The sequence below is a fragment of the Chelon labrosus genome (genome assembly GCF_963514085.1).
Source record: "Chelon labrosus genome assembly, chromosome: 4".
Taxonomy (NCBI): Eukaryota; Metazoa; Chordata; class Actinopteri; order Mugiliformes; family Mugilidae; genus Chelon; species Chelon labrosus.
In genome coordinates this window covers 6,991,201-7,004,709 of record NC_140340.1, presented here as the reverse complement: position 1 = coordinate 7,004,709, position 13,509 = coordinate 6,991,201, and the positions used below count along the sequence as shown (strand labels likewise).

The 13,509-nt window shown below is 41.9% G+C and overlaps 1 protein-coding gene across 2 annotated transcripts; it reads left to right on the top strand.

Annotated features, from left to right (window-relative positions):
• The first annotated feature begins 1,788 nt into the window (after window positions 1-1,788).
• pmela (premelanosome protein a) lies at window positions 1,789-9,383 on the top strand. 2 transcript variants are annotated; one of them, XM_084543661.1, is made up of 12 exons: window positions 1,789-2,048; window positions 3,350-3,445; window positions 3,533-3,679; window positions 3,918-4,052; window positions 4,495-4,656; window positions 4,739-5,023; window positions 5,101-5,922; window positions 6,032-6,193; window positions 6,299-6,401; window positions 6,869-7,074; window positions 7,170-7,260; window positions 8,709-9,383. In XM_084543661.1, the coding sequence occupies exons 1-12, from the start codon at window positions 1,997-1,999 to the stop codon at window positions 8,854-8,856; spliced, it is 2,409 nt and encodes an 802-aa protein (XP_084399787.1). In that variant the 5' UTR covers window positions 1,789-1,996; the 3' UTR covers window positions 8,857-9,383. The 2 variants fall into 2 exon arrangements, with proteins under 2 accessions (XP_084399787.1, XP_084399786.1); XM_084543660.1 differs by having other exon boundaries at window positions 6,029-6,193.
• The last annotated feature ends 4,126 nt before the right edge of the window (window positions 9,384-13,509 follow it).

Below are 13,509 nucleotides of genomic sequence, written 5' to 3'. Positions count from 1 at the left end.
AAATGATGGACACGCAGAACTATTTGGCCTTGTGAATCCAAACCGAGTGACCGTTCCTGCTTGCTTCCTGCGTGAACTGATTTGACCGTCTGGTCTGATCTTGTGCTGGCTTTTTACAAACCAGATGGCCGCATCGATCTGGCTTTTGGTCAATGCTAAATCCTCATTTAGTACCGGCGCTTGAAAAGAGAGTGCTTGTGTGAGAGTGTGTCTGCGTTTTTATTTATTTATTTTTTTTTGCATCTGTCCACAGTTTTTCTATTTCTGTTCCTTTGCATTTGCAATTCGGGCGGATCCGACAGCTAAAAATGTGTTTATTAATTATCTTGTAATGGTAAATAAACACATTTTAACCTGTGAAAAAGTTTATAAAGATGCAACCCAGTGGCACTGTCACATGCAACACAAGACATCCAGGAATATTCCTGGAAAGTGAGCAGATTTCCAATGATTTTGTTTCTTTTGCTTCTCTTTAAACTCTGTTAACTCCAGAAAATCCCCGAATTCCCGGGAACGAACATCTTAAGATAAGTAAAAAGTGAAGACAAATGAGGAATGGAGCTAACGGTTGAGTCAGGTGATCTGTGGGAGGAATTTATTTCCCTCCTGAAGTCTGTTGTGAGCACATGAGAGGTCACATGTAGCCGTGATCAGTCTCACGGGCATGAGACAACATCTCTGGGGAAAAAAAACAATCACTCTGATGACGAACTCAGAAATAAGTTCTGTTGATTGTAATTAATTTAATGAACCAACATAAAAAAATGAATAAATAAATACTAAGAATAATAGCAGAAAACAAAAGTGTGACCCTCAACCATTATAACTTTAAAAGTTTATAAGTTTATAGTTAATATGGTTACTTTCTACTTCCATTAATTGCTAATTTATTTAATCTATAACGTTTATAGACAAATAATATGATTCTGTAAAAGGTTGCTTACTGGTTTTGACATTTTTCAACTTTTCCAACTTTATAGAATACAGCTTTTAAACCAGAATATAATAAATAGTTAATGATGATGTCTCATTGTATCTTGTTTCACTATCTAGTGACGACGCCACATGCGGACGATTCTTCCTTAGACTCACATTTGCAAAGGAAAGAGTGAAAATGAGCAAAGCAGCAAAGTTAGAAAGCAGCACAAATTAATTTATACAACAATGAGAGCACGCTGCGCTAAAAGGAAAAGTGATTTCGGTCGTTAAATGCATTCCTCATCCTCGTGCGAGTGAATCTTTGGCCCTAATGAAGGAGGATCTGTCTCCGGGGGCCGAGCACGGGTGCGTCTGCGTCGTTACAGCAGCCTGAGGTGAACAGCCGGATGCTCAGGAACGGCGGAGGAAATAAAAGGATGCTATTGATTTGCCCGGTCCACACTCTCATCTTGTGACGCCCATGCACACATAGCTGTAAGGTCATATGTCAAACGCTGGCATGACTCGAGCTTTGAGCGCAGTTGTGGGCGCTCCCCATCCCAAAGCGGGCCAACATTTTCACGTAAAGAAAGTATTTATTGAGTTTCCACTAATGCACCTATTTAGGATGTCTGTCGCTTTGTGTTCATTTAAATTATCAACATGCACTTTATCCATTTTGGGTTTTTTTTGTGTGTTACTGTACAGTTTTGGAGAAATTGCACTTATAATAGTGACACGCAGAATAAAACAAAGTGGTTCACCGGTTAAAAAAAAAGAAAAGAAAAAGCTGTTCCCATTAACCATTACCTCAGGTATAATGTTAAAATTTGTAGTGTTATAAAACAAAAATGAAAGTGCATCAAACTGTACTTGCTGTTCTTGAAGGGGGTGGTGCCAGTCTGCAGGCTCCCAATGATGTCAGAGGTGAGAAGAAGTTTTATGGTAATTCTCGTCCGAGGCCCTCTTAAAGGGAGTGAGGGAGCACTCCTTAGGTCTCTCCGGGGAGTTGCGTTGGGGTTCAGGACGACAGGGTGAGGATCGGGGCACAGAGAGGAGACAGACAAGGCAACACAGGATGAGGACTCTGCTGCTGCTCGTCGCGGCTTTCGGCTTGGCCCACGCAATCAGTGAGTACACCTGAAATGATGATGAAAAGCAAGGATGTAGTGTTTGTTAGTTTCCATATAACAGCTACTATAAGAGCTACTTTGACTTTGCTGAACTTATTTTTGCGGCTAATTTTGTGTAAATTGCAACTTTCCGTCAACTCCACCGCTCTTACAAAAGAAGAAAAAAGGAAATCTGCAAAATAAAATTCTTCAACCCAGGCGTCAGGCGTTGAAAATAAAGTTAAAGCTGAATATGAGCCTAAATAGTTTCTTAAAAGTTTACCGTATATGTGATTTGTACCAACATAGTGGAGGTGGTTAACTGGGATTACTGTGACTAATTGAAATCCACACATTTCCAATCGATTACAGGCTTACATCTTTGAGTTTGGACAACAAACTGAGAAGCTATTTAACGCTCGTTTCACACCCTCAACTCTCTTGAAGGGAGGAAAGACGACGGATGTGTAAACTATTTGTTAGTCATCATCGTTAGAGATCTAAATCTGTCCAAGTTGTGAACATTGGTTTAAACATTTTATTTTTCGTCCAGGAAATAAAAATGTAACAGAGAATGTAGTTTACACATTAACATCTCAGTTCACACACACACACACACACACACACACACACACACCAGCATCACTAGCTGGGAAACAAAGCCGGCGTCTGGGAGCCCTCATTCCTCTCACTGGGATTACTGATGCTCAGCTGAGAGTCACATGAAAGGGATTGAGGGGGATTGCAGGTCGTGTGACTCCCACTGCCAAGAACCCTCACACTCCTCACCCCTGTCAACAAAACCTTACAATACAACTGAGAAACAATTTATTTCTTCCCTGCTTCTCCTGCAGCTCCTCACAGCGGTAAAACAGAAGTCCACTCTAGACAAAGATTCTCACTAAACATCCGATAACCTCCCTCCCCTCGGGTTAAGAGTCTGGGTGTCACCCTCGACGGCGCCTCATCTCTAGAAGCTTGACCCAAGTTCGCTTACTTCTACTTCTACAATCCACTTCGCCCTTACCTAGCCCCGCGCACTCCCGTTACTATCAGATCCTCCTCTGGCCACTCAACTTATAACGCCGACTCTTCCACCACGGGTTTTTACAGCATAGCCTCTCTGACCTGCTTCACATCCAGACTCAAAACTTTAGAACTTCTACTTAAAATCGCCATTTAACCTGCTTTTCCTTTTATCTCTATATTGCATTGTATGTTTTATTCTTATGCTGTGCACCCACAAATAAAATGTATTATTAGTTAGTCTATTATTCTATATATATTATTCAGAGTCTAACGTGCCACATTTCCTGCAGAGCAAAGAAGTCAGTTCACGCGCTTTCGGTCATGGAACTCGAGGATGTATCCCGTGTGGAGAGATGGAGACGCAAGATTCAGAAACTGTTGGTCTGGTGAGGCCCATTATTATTATTATTATTATAATTATAAAAACCAAGATGCCGTTTAATTCTTCTAATGATGTTGGACGCTGCTTTAAGGTGGTGAAGTGACCTTTGACCTGAAGAATGACGCACCCACCCTGACTGGAGCAAGAGCAACGTTCAACATTAATCTGAATTTCCCACCAAACCAGACTGTGCTCCCCGACGGACAGGTGGTCTGGGCCGAAAACTGCACCGTGGATGGTAAGACCACATGACCTGTGACATCGCGGCAGGTTATATGATGGATCAACTTTCTATTAGCCACATTATATATATATATATATATAAAGAAGCTTTAATAAGCAGAATTATCTCCACTTTGCAAAAATTGTTGTCACTTTAAGATTAATTCACCACGTTTTTCCACATAGTTGTTTAAGAAACTCCATGTGTTGACATTTAAATCACTCATTAAAGCCTGTGAACCACTGATTTCCAGGTCAACAGTATCAGGAGGGTCAGGCTGTGTATCCAGACCAGGACACTGGGTCGACCGGAGTCTTCCCCGATGGGACAGCTTTCGCCAGGATCCAGAGCAGGAAACCCCGCTACGTGTTTGTGTGGAAGACCTTAGGTAAATTAGAATCATCTGTTTGTAGCATTCACTACGGTTAATTTGATGTTAATCCTGTCACCTCTCAGGCCTCAGAAACCTCCGCTGTCTCGCACAAGTCTCTGTTCGTAACATACTGCACGTGAAAAGCCTTGAGGACGTCTCGCAAACAACAAACAAACCCTTTTCAATAAACCGGCCGCCTGTGCTGAACATGAACATGTGATCATCTCTAACGTTTTAGATTCAGCCCGAAAAAGTTATCACATCATTTTACAAACAACGCTCAGGAATGACACGACAGACTTCAAGAAACTTAAAGAAAAAACATCTGTGGTTATTTATTCAGTAAACAACTAATTCTAAGTTCAATAGCAGTGACTTTTTGACTCCTTCTCTGGTTTCATGTTAATTCACGGATTTCCAGGCCTCACTAAACAATCATAATGTTATTGTATCTAAGGGCGTTACTGGCAGGTGGCAGATGGACCGTCCTCCTCACTCACCATCGGTACAGACAACGTCTCCCTGGGCTCCTACAACATGGAGGTTGTCATCTATCACTGCCGCGGCAAAGACAAGTTCATCCCCCTCGGCTACGCCTCCACAGTGTTCACCATCACAGGTGACCCAGCCGACATTTCCTAACTTTGCATTTCCACATCGTAAGCAGCTCTCCTATAACATCCCCTCTGCTCCGTCATCAGACCAGGTTCCGTTCACCGTGTCGCTCGCCCAAGTCAACGATGTAAACCAGGACGACCAGAACTTCATCCAGAACCGAGCCATCGCTTTCAGCATCAAGCTCCACGACCCCAGCCAGTACCTGAACAACGCAGATATCAGCTTCAGCTGGGACTTTGGTGACAACAGTGGAACTCTGATCTCCAGAGAGCTCACTGTCACACACACATACCTTGCAGTTGGGACGTTCAAACCTCAGGTTGTCCTGATGGCCAGCATCCCCAATGGCTGTGGAAACCCCACTGCTGGTGAGACTTTTAACCAATTTGCTATTTTTTTGTGTAAATGTGCCGTTTCGCTCAACAGTTTCACACTTTTCTTGTAGTTGTTCCTATGGATGCCTCTGCTGCTCCAGCAGTAGTTGTGGTACCAGCCACCCCTGCAGCCATCCCAGCTGCACCGACTGAGGGAGGAGATGCAATTGCTCTGGACGCTTCTGATGCCACTCCACTCGCTGCTTCCGTGCAGCCAGCTGATGCAGCCACAGACACAGATGATGCAGAAACAGCCGCTGACACAGAGGCCGTAGAGGCGGCTTCAGTGGCCCCGGCGGAAGCAGATGCAGCTGCTGTTCCAGCAGAAGAAGCAGCTGCTGACGCTGCCGCTCCTGCTGCAGAAGCAGATGCTGCTGCTGCTGCTGAGGAGACAGTTGCTGCGGCAGTAGAAGAAGCCGCCGCTGCCTCTGTTGCACCAGCAGCTGAGGAGCCAGCAGATGCTGAAGCAGCTGCTGCAGATGACACCGCAGCAGTGACGGTTGCAACTGCAGAAGATGTGGCTGTGATTGATGCCGCTGCTTCAGTTGCCCCCGCTGCAGAGGGAGAAGAAGCTGCAGTTGAGGCCGTTGCCACTGCCACTGTTGCTCCTGTGGCAGATGAAGCCGTAGAGCAAGACGCTGCTGTGGCCGCTGATGCTGCAGCTGCTGTTGACACTGCTGTTGAAGCTGCTGTTGAAACTGCCGAGGCCACTGCTGCTGCCGCCACAGAGGTTGTCCAAGCTGAAACAGAAGCACCTGCCGATAACGTTGTAGCTGCGGCTGCCACTGAGCCCACAGCCGTGGAAGAGGCAGCACCAGCTGAGGCTGCAGCCGACACTGAGGCCGAAGTCCTGGAAACTGAGAATGAAGTTGCAGCTACTGTAGCTGCTGCAGGTGAACCTTTACCACAAATCCATATAAATGTAAATAAAATCCAAAAAAGTCGCAACAAACAAAAGTATTAAGATCAACTTTTCTCTTGTTTCACCGGGTCCACCAGCAGGTGAAGAAGAGGCTGCTCCGGCCGAGGCTGAAGTTCAAGTTGAAGTGGAGGCAGAGCCAGCGCAGGTCGCCCTCGTTTTGGCTAAAAGACAAGCGCCAGAGCTGACAGCTGACTGCATGGTCTACCGTTACGGCTCCCTCGCCACATCTGTAGACGTTATCCGTACGTGCATCAGTATTCATTACGCTTTAGACTATGCCACTATGTTTTTACAGTAACAGCACGGTTTAATCGTACTATATCTGTCATCCTCTTTCAAACCTGCAGAGGGAATTGAAAGCGTAGAGATCGTACAGATGTCCAATGTTGTAGCAATGGCCACCGAGTTGGATCAGAACGCTGTGGACGTCACCATTACCTGTCAGGGAAGGTGGGTAGTGGCATTCATAAAGTACACAAGCTTGAAAGACAGTGTAGTTCTTGTTCTTAATTTAATTTAGACTGCACTGCCGCAATTAAAATTTTGCCCAAGAGTTGATTTATTGATTTTGCCAAATCTGGGAGTAGATGATTAACCAATTTAATCGACTATGAGTTAGAAAAACCTGCATTATAAATTGAAATTTCCCAGTTTTAGATTAATAAAGCATCTATCTATCTATCTATCTAGGAAGAATAAATCAAAATATAATTATTACTAATCATTAATAGATATGGTCTTGTTGTGATGCTATTCTAATAATACAACACTATTTATATATATCTGTTTATATTCTTATAGTTAATGTTACATTTCTGTTTGACTTTTCATCAGCCTACAGTACAAGAAAACTACACGTTTATGAAATTAACACATCTACACTGGGATTGTTTTCATCCTTACTCTCCTTCCCGTAGTTTGCCAAGCGAGGTCTGCACTGTCATCTCAGACGCTGACTGTATCACGCCGGTGCAAACTATCTGTAGCGCAGCCACACCCTCTCCAGACTGTCAGATGATCCTCCGTCAGTTCTTCAACGACACCGGCACTTTCTGCCTCAATGTGTCCCTCACTAATGATGTCAGCCTCGCCATGGCGAGTGCTAGAGTCAGTGTGACAGTGGGTGAGTGAATAATAAAGTGAATTAACGTCACTGATAATAACTTCATCTGTAGTTTTTTGTTTTCTTATTGTCGGTGTGATGTGCTTCTATTTCAGCCTCGGGAGGTTCCCCAGCTGGAACTGCTGCTACAGTGCTCGGTGTCATGGTTCTCGCCTGTGTCGTCTGTTGTATTGGTTTGATGTACAGGTGAGTTTATTTATTAAATGAATCTAAGGACAAAGGGACAAAGTTGCAAACAGTTATGCCGCATGTATGATAAATCATTTGTATCATCCTCAGCATCAACAACTATCCTCTGTTTTTTGTTTGACTCCTATGCTAATGCTCGGCTTAAAAGCAAGTAAAAGCTCGGATATCAAATCTTAATGGAGGCAACATTTACTTTTATTTGTAAGCTGTGCATCAAATCAGCACTCTTGACATCAAAACAGATTTTTGAAGTGACCAGGAAAAATCCATATTCAACAGTAAATCAGAAAACCAAAGGGCCGAGGATTGACTCCTGTGGAACGCCTCAGCTGACAGATTATTACAAATACCTTCCCCTTACTACGAACTAATGCAAAATCTTCTCACAGCGGTATAATTTGTGAGAGAAACTAACGAAACGAGGGAGGATTGTGCAAAGAAAGCAAATATTTTACTTAATCAAAAACCCGCCTAACTGTTTAAAAGAACAATTTAATATATAACTTGTTTTCTCTCTTAGCTTTCCTGGCAAGAGTTAGACAAGCAGATTGATGCTATTCTTATGTTAAATAGACTGAATTTGTTAAAGAAACACAACTTTTTTTAAGTTAATTCAACAATTTTCTTTAATGTATATTCAATTACTCTATGTTAAACCAACATAACTTTTTTAAATGTTACTTTAAAACTTTTTTTATGCTTCTTATATTCATTTAGCATCTGTTAGAGCAACATACGTTTTTTACATACATTACACACACTGTAACAGACAAGTAACTCTTACACTATTAAGTTATAAAGCTTCTGCATTCTTTTCTCATCCATTGCATGATAAAATAATTTCTGTGCACTGATTTGTGTTACTTAAATAAATCCATTTTGTACATCCGTCTATCTGATGCAACCTAAGCTCTTATTTACGACATAAAGACAAGCTTTCACTTCTTACTAAAGCGATTATGTTTTGTCAAAGAACAAAACAACTTTCACTCAAGGCACTGCAAGGTACATTTAGGAAGACAATGAAAACACAGACGAGCAACGTTAACTCAGTCATGTCTTCTATATAAAATGTGTGAACTTTTCTCAGTGATGCAGTCTCTGCTCTGGTCGTCACCAGATTTTAAGACTCTTATCACTTTTATAATTACAACACATCATTTGATATTTTGTTGTGTGCACTGACAAAAGAAACAAGATCCAATATATATATAAATCTGTGCACTGGTGTGCAGTATTTGTGCTAAGCTAAGCTAATCAATCGCCTGCAAAATACTTACATGCACTTATGTGTGTAAATAAATAATATTTTCAGTAGCATGAGGTAAGTATTGATATCTATTACAATGAGCTGTTCCAAATGTCTTTTTTTCATTCGGGACGTTCTAGTGAATGGAACTGATCATTTTAATTGTTTAACTTTGTTACCTTGTGTCTCTACACAGGCGCTTCAAGCAGTACCAGCCTCTGAGAGACGACTCCAGCAGAGGAGGCAGCTCAGCAGTAACATCGGTGCCTTTGCTGTTGTGGAACCTGCTGAGTCGACAGTCACCAGGGGAAAGTCGTCCACTGCTTCAGGGAAGGATTGTTTGAATACCATCATCATTATTAAGATTTATGCACTCAACATCTACTTCATCTTCTAACATGTTGGCATAATTCTGTGTTTAGCGATACTGTAACTCCGAGCCAATAAACCAGGACCGGTTAAGTGAACCCGCCCCACGTTCAACGTATGTAGAAATCAGGAGTTATTTGTGTAATTTAAAAGAAAAAGACACATTTGTAGAGGTATTTATTTTGACCTATAACATTTGTATTGATACGGTTTGTAGAAGCCATAACATATCCTCGTATTCGTGGCCAACTTATGCTAAAGCAATTGGAAAAATCAGTGTTAACACATTTTGTTCAATTTCTAGTAATTGAAATCATAACAGAACATTATCACGTTTGTTACCATGAAATGAATAAAATGGGATTTTATCACCATGATATGTTTCTCCTGTACGTTTCTGTTCGTTCCTCGAAGAGCTGATGGAACCAAAGATCATTTCATCCCACCCACTGTGCTGCCACGATAACGAGATAGCTTTAATGGCTGGTCGGAGGAAGTTGTGCATTAATCTCTAGTAAGGGGGTAAGTGGTATGAACAGACAGCTGTGATGGAGCAGCACTAAATTAAATCAACAATATGAATGTGTAGGTAAAGACAGTGATGCTAGAGTTAGATTTTTCAGTGCAGTGCTAAAGAAAAGAGACAACATCTCAAATAACATTAGCTAATGTAAAACAATCCATCACAAGGAACAGTCCTGCTTTGAAAATGACCAGACAAATGTGTTTCAAGTATTAAATGTATTATTAATTATTTATATTGTACCATAAGATACATGATATTCTGAGTTAAATAGGATGAGGATTAGTAGCACAACTAAAGATCAACCAGTTGATTATTAACAATAGATTAAAATAATTAAAAGCCAACACAGCAAAGTTCACATCAGTGAAACTGGAATCATGACATGTGGGATATTTCTGAAAGCAAATTCTGTCATGACATGCGAGCAATATATCATGCAGCCTCGTTTAATGCGCGGTTTATGCTTCTGCGTCAATTTGATGCCGTAGCTACAACGAAAGCCCAGACTCTACTCAGACCCTAACGCCGTAGCCTGAAGTGCACCTCCCCAGAAATGTAACTACGGGTCACGGCAACGCAGACCACACGAGCTGTAATTTCCGCTTTAGTATTTCCTATTGTTTCTCCATCTCCGCAATTTTCTAATTGATAGTTTTGGATCAATTAAAGATGGAACACATTGAGGAAAGGTTAACTGAGGAGGTTCGGAGATACAAATGTTTGTACGTCTCGTCTTTGGCAAAATTTCAGTGAAAGTTTCAGTCTCCATTGTTGAAAGTGAAGCAGGAAGTGGAAACAAAAATTAACCCGACTGGCTAAAAAAGACACAGCGCCGACTAGTGTTTGGGTGGCGTTTTTACAGAGCGAGCCAGACTCCGCACCGGGGTAGGCTACGTACGTAGGTTATGGCGTCTATGTCCCACAGAGGTATAAACTCCACTCTTACATGATGTGCACCTCCCCAGGAATGTAACCATAGACATATATACACAGACGCCTCATTGAGCGGGTTGGCCCGTTGTTGCGATACGTCAACGTCGCCGCCATATTGGAGGAGGCAGCTCTGTCCCGCGAGTCAAACGTGTATATTCAGGAAACCGTTAGGAACCAAAAACATTAATGTTACAGACGTTGTTTTTGGTTTCTATCGGTTTCCTGAATATATACGTTTGTTTGTGAATGTGTAAATGAGAGGCATTAACTTATAGTACTTTGTAGTAGACGCTTAATAAAGTTCACTCCATTGACTCGTATTGGTTCGCAGGACAGAGCTGCCTCCAATATGGTGGCGACGTTGACGTATGGTCCAGCGCTCAAGCTATGTATATATGTCTATGAATGTAACTACATGCTGTGGTGACGTAGAGCTGTGATTGGTCCGCTTGGTGCGTGTTTCCAGCTGCTTCTCCATCTCCGCAATTTTCGAATTGATTGTTTTGGATCAATTAAAGATGGAACACATCGAGGAAAGGGTAACTGAGATACAAACGTTTGTATGAGTCATCTGTGGCGAAAGTTTTAGTCGCCATTGTTGAAAGTAAAGCAGGAAGTGGAAACAAAAATGCACAAGTATAAATGGCTCGCACCGGCGTAGGCTACGTACGTAGGCTACGATGTTTATGTACAGCAGAGTCATAAACTGCGCTTTATGGTGATGGTGACGGCCAAAGCACACATGGAATAAATTAAAGGATTATCTATCTATCTATGTACAGTCAATGGTTCAGATCCCGTGCATTAATTAATTAATTAATTTTATGCCTTGTATTGGTAATTTAATTAATATTATCTTAAACGATTTCCAATTGTGTTTTTAGATCAACGTCATCAGCTTTAAACTGTCTTATTAACGCTGTTAAGGAAAATCTTAGACTAACAGGAGACGTATATGGGATTTCAAGTCATTTAGACAGATTAACATTGAACCAAATAATAGACTGAGATGCAGAGTAAAGACTTTATCAAGTGCTACGACCACAATGTGAAACTCAACGTACTCAGGGCGGCAGACGCGTGGCTGTAAGAACAGTAAGGCCGAGCTCTGATCAGAATAATTTATAATTTATGACACTCGTGCACCGAACTGACAAAGCCTTGCCGATAGTAACGTTCACATCATATGAGACACCGCAGCGCAGGAAGAAAGAAAAGCCTGACGTCACTGCAGCAAGTCTTTAATGGAAGGAGCTACAGCTGCATGGCAGGAACAAAAGATGTGGAGGGATAAGGAAGGAAAGGGAAAGATGGGTTTTGATTACATGTCTTCTACTTATTAATATTTATATATTCCCTGAGGAAGTTTCTGCTTTATTTCTTCATTTGTTTTTGTAGATAATTGGTGTTTTAATATGTTCATACAATTATGTGAATGCAAAAATTGCAGGTGCAACGTTTCTCAGCTCCACATATTGAGAAATTAACGCATCACTCATGCATGCACCGCTCTACAATGCTCCTCGACCGTCTCTCTCTTTGCTTACATGCATTAGATTGTGTCACGCTGCAGAGCTCTATTACGGTAAATACCAAACACGCGGCCATCAATCACACTCAACCGTTAACATGTCTCTTGGTCGTATGTAGCATGTGCTGCTCAGCCACCTCCGCTCCCTCCTGACAATGCTCTGCAGCCGAGGCACAATAGCCCTTCAGGGAGGCCGTCGTTTCTCCACAGATGATCTCTTGTCTCAGCCCTGACAGGCCCTTAGCTTTTAATAGGTCGCTGCATCCTCGCCACATGTTCCAGCAATCCATTACTGTTGGAAATGGCACCGAGCTCAAATGAAAACATACACAGGTTATTGGGTTTCTTTTTCTTTCTCTGTCAGATTGTGTGGATTTTTTTTCTCTAACTTTCATCTGGGCAGTGAAACTGGAGATGAGTCAGTGAGGTGACACCACCCAGGCAGCAGGACGGCTCTGATTAATCTGAACAGCTCCTTATTGCTCACCACTCCCTAGCAACAGATCTTTAAAGGGATGCAGTTTCCTTCATCCGTCCTCAACGCTGCGACGGCGAGGATGTAGAAACAAGAAACTGCTTCAGCTTACGATCAGCATATCCAGGGTGGTGACCAGTTCATGCCTTCACGTATTACCAGAACACAAAACGTGTATCACTTTATAATAACTGCACACAATAAAACATTAGTAAACACTTAATTAGTCATTTATAAAGCATTACGCTTAAGCATTTACAGCTGTATTTATAAACTGCTTCCTAACATCTGTTAATGTCATAAATAATGCTTCATAAATGTTGAATCAGTTTATTATAAAGATCTACCAACATTTCTGTCTCAGTTATTTATTTGATGAAGATGTTAAAATTTTGGAGCCTTCTATTTTTGCAACGGTTCTAGCATTGATACTTAAATCTTCAGCTACTCATAACTTTTTGAACATGTCATTATTACTATAATATATAAAAATCAGCCACAACATTAAAACCACTGACAGGAGAAGTGAATAACATTGACCATCTTGTGACGATTCAATGTTCTGCTGGGAAACTTTTGGACCTGGCATTCATTGGTGTGGATGTTACTTAGACATGTAGCACCCACCTAGACCAGACCAGACACCCCCACCCCATAGCAATGACACTCCTTGATGGCAGCAGCCATCCCCAGCAGGATGCAGCCTGACACAGACACACACACAAAAACGCTTTAGGAACAACTCAAAAAACATGAAGAACAGCACAAGGTGTTGACCTGGCCTCCAAATTCACTAGATCCCAAACTGATCAAGAATCTGTGGGATAATCCACAGAGGTCCCTCCCCTCAAAGGCCCCCCCACTAACAACATTAACTGTTACCAGACACCACAGGACACCCTCAGAGGGCCCATGTCCATTCTCTGATGAGTCACAACTGTTTTGGAGGCACAAGGGAGACCTACACAATATTAGTCATAATGTTATGCCTGATCGGTGCCTTAACCTGAACCAAATTCTACAAATATTGATTTGAGGTTTCATGATCAGTCAAGTTTGATTGATAACCTGCAACATCTTGTCTTAAAACATATTACGCTATTATTTTGCTGCAACTTCTAAGTCAGAACATCTTGAATAGATATTCAGTCTGAAGTTTATTA

Bases quoted from the DNA above. Each gene is read 5' to 3' on its own strand.
- pmela (XM_084543660.1), top strand. From the start codon at position 1,997: ATGAGGACTCTGCTGCTGCTCGTCGCGGCTTTCGGCTTGGCCCACGCA. The intron at 6,402-6,868 runs GTGGGTAGTGGC...TCCTTCCCGTAG, and splicing joins ACCATTACCTGTCAGGGAAG to TTTGCCAAGCGAGGTCTGCA. The intron at 7,261-8,708 runs GTGAGTTTATTT...GTCTCTACACAG, and splicing joins TGTATTGGTTTGATGTACAG to GCGCTTCAAGCAGTACCAGC.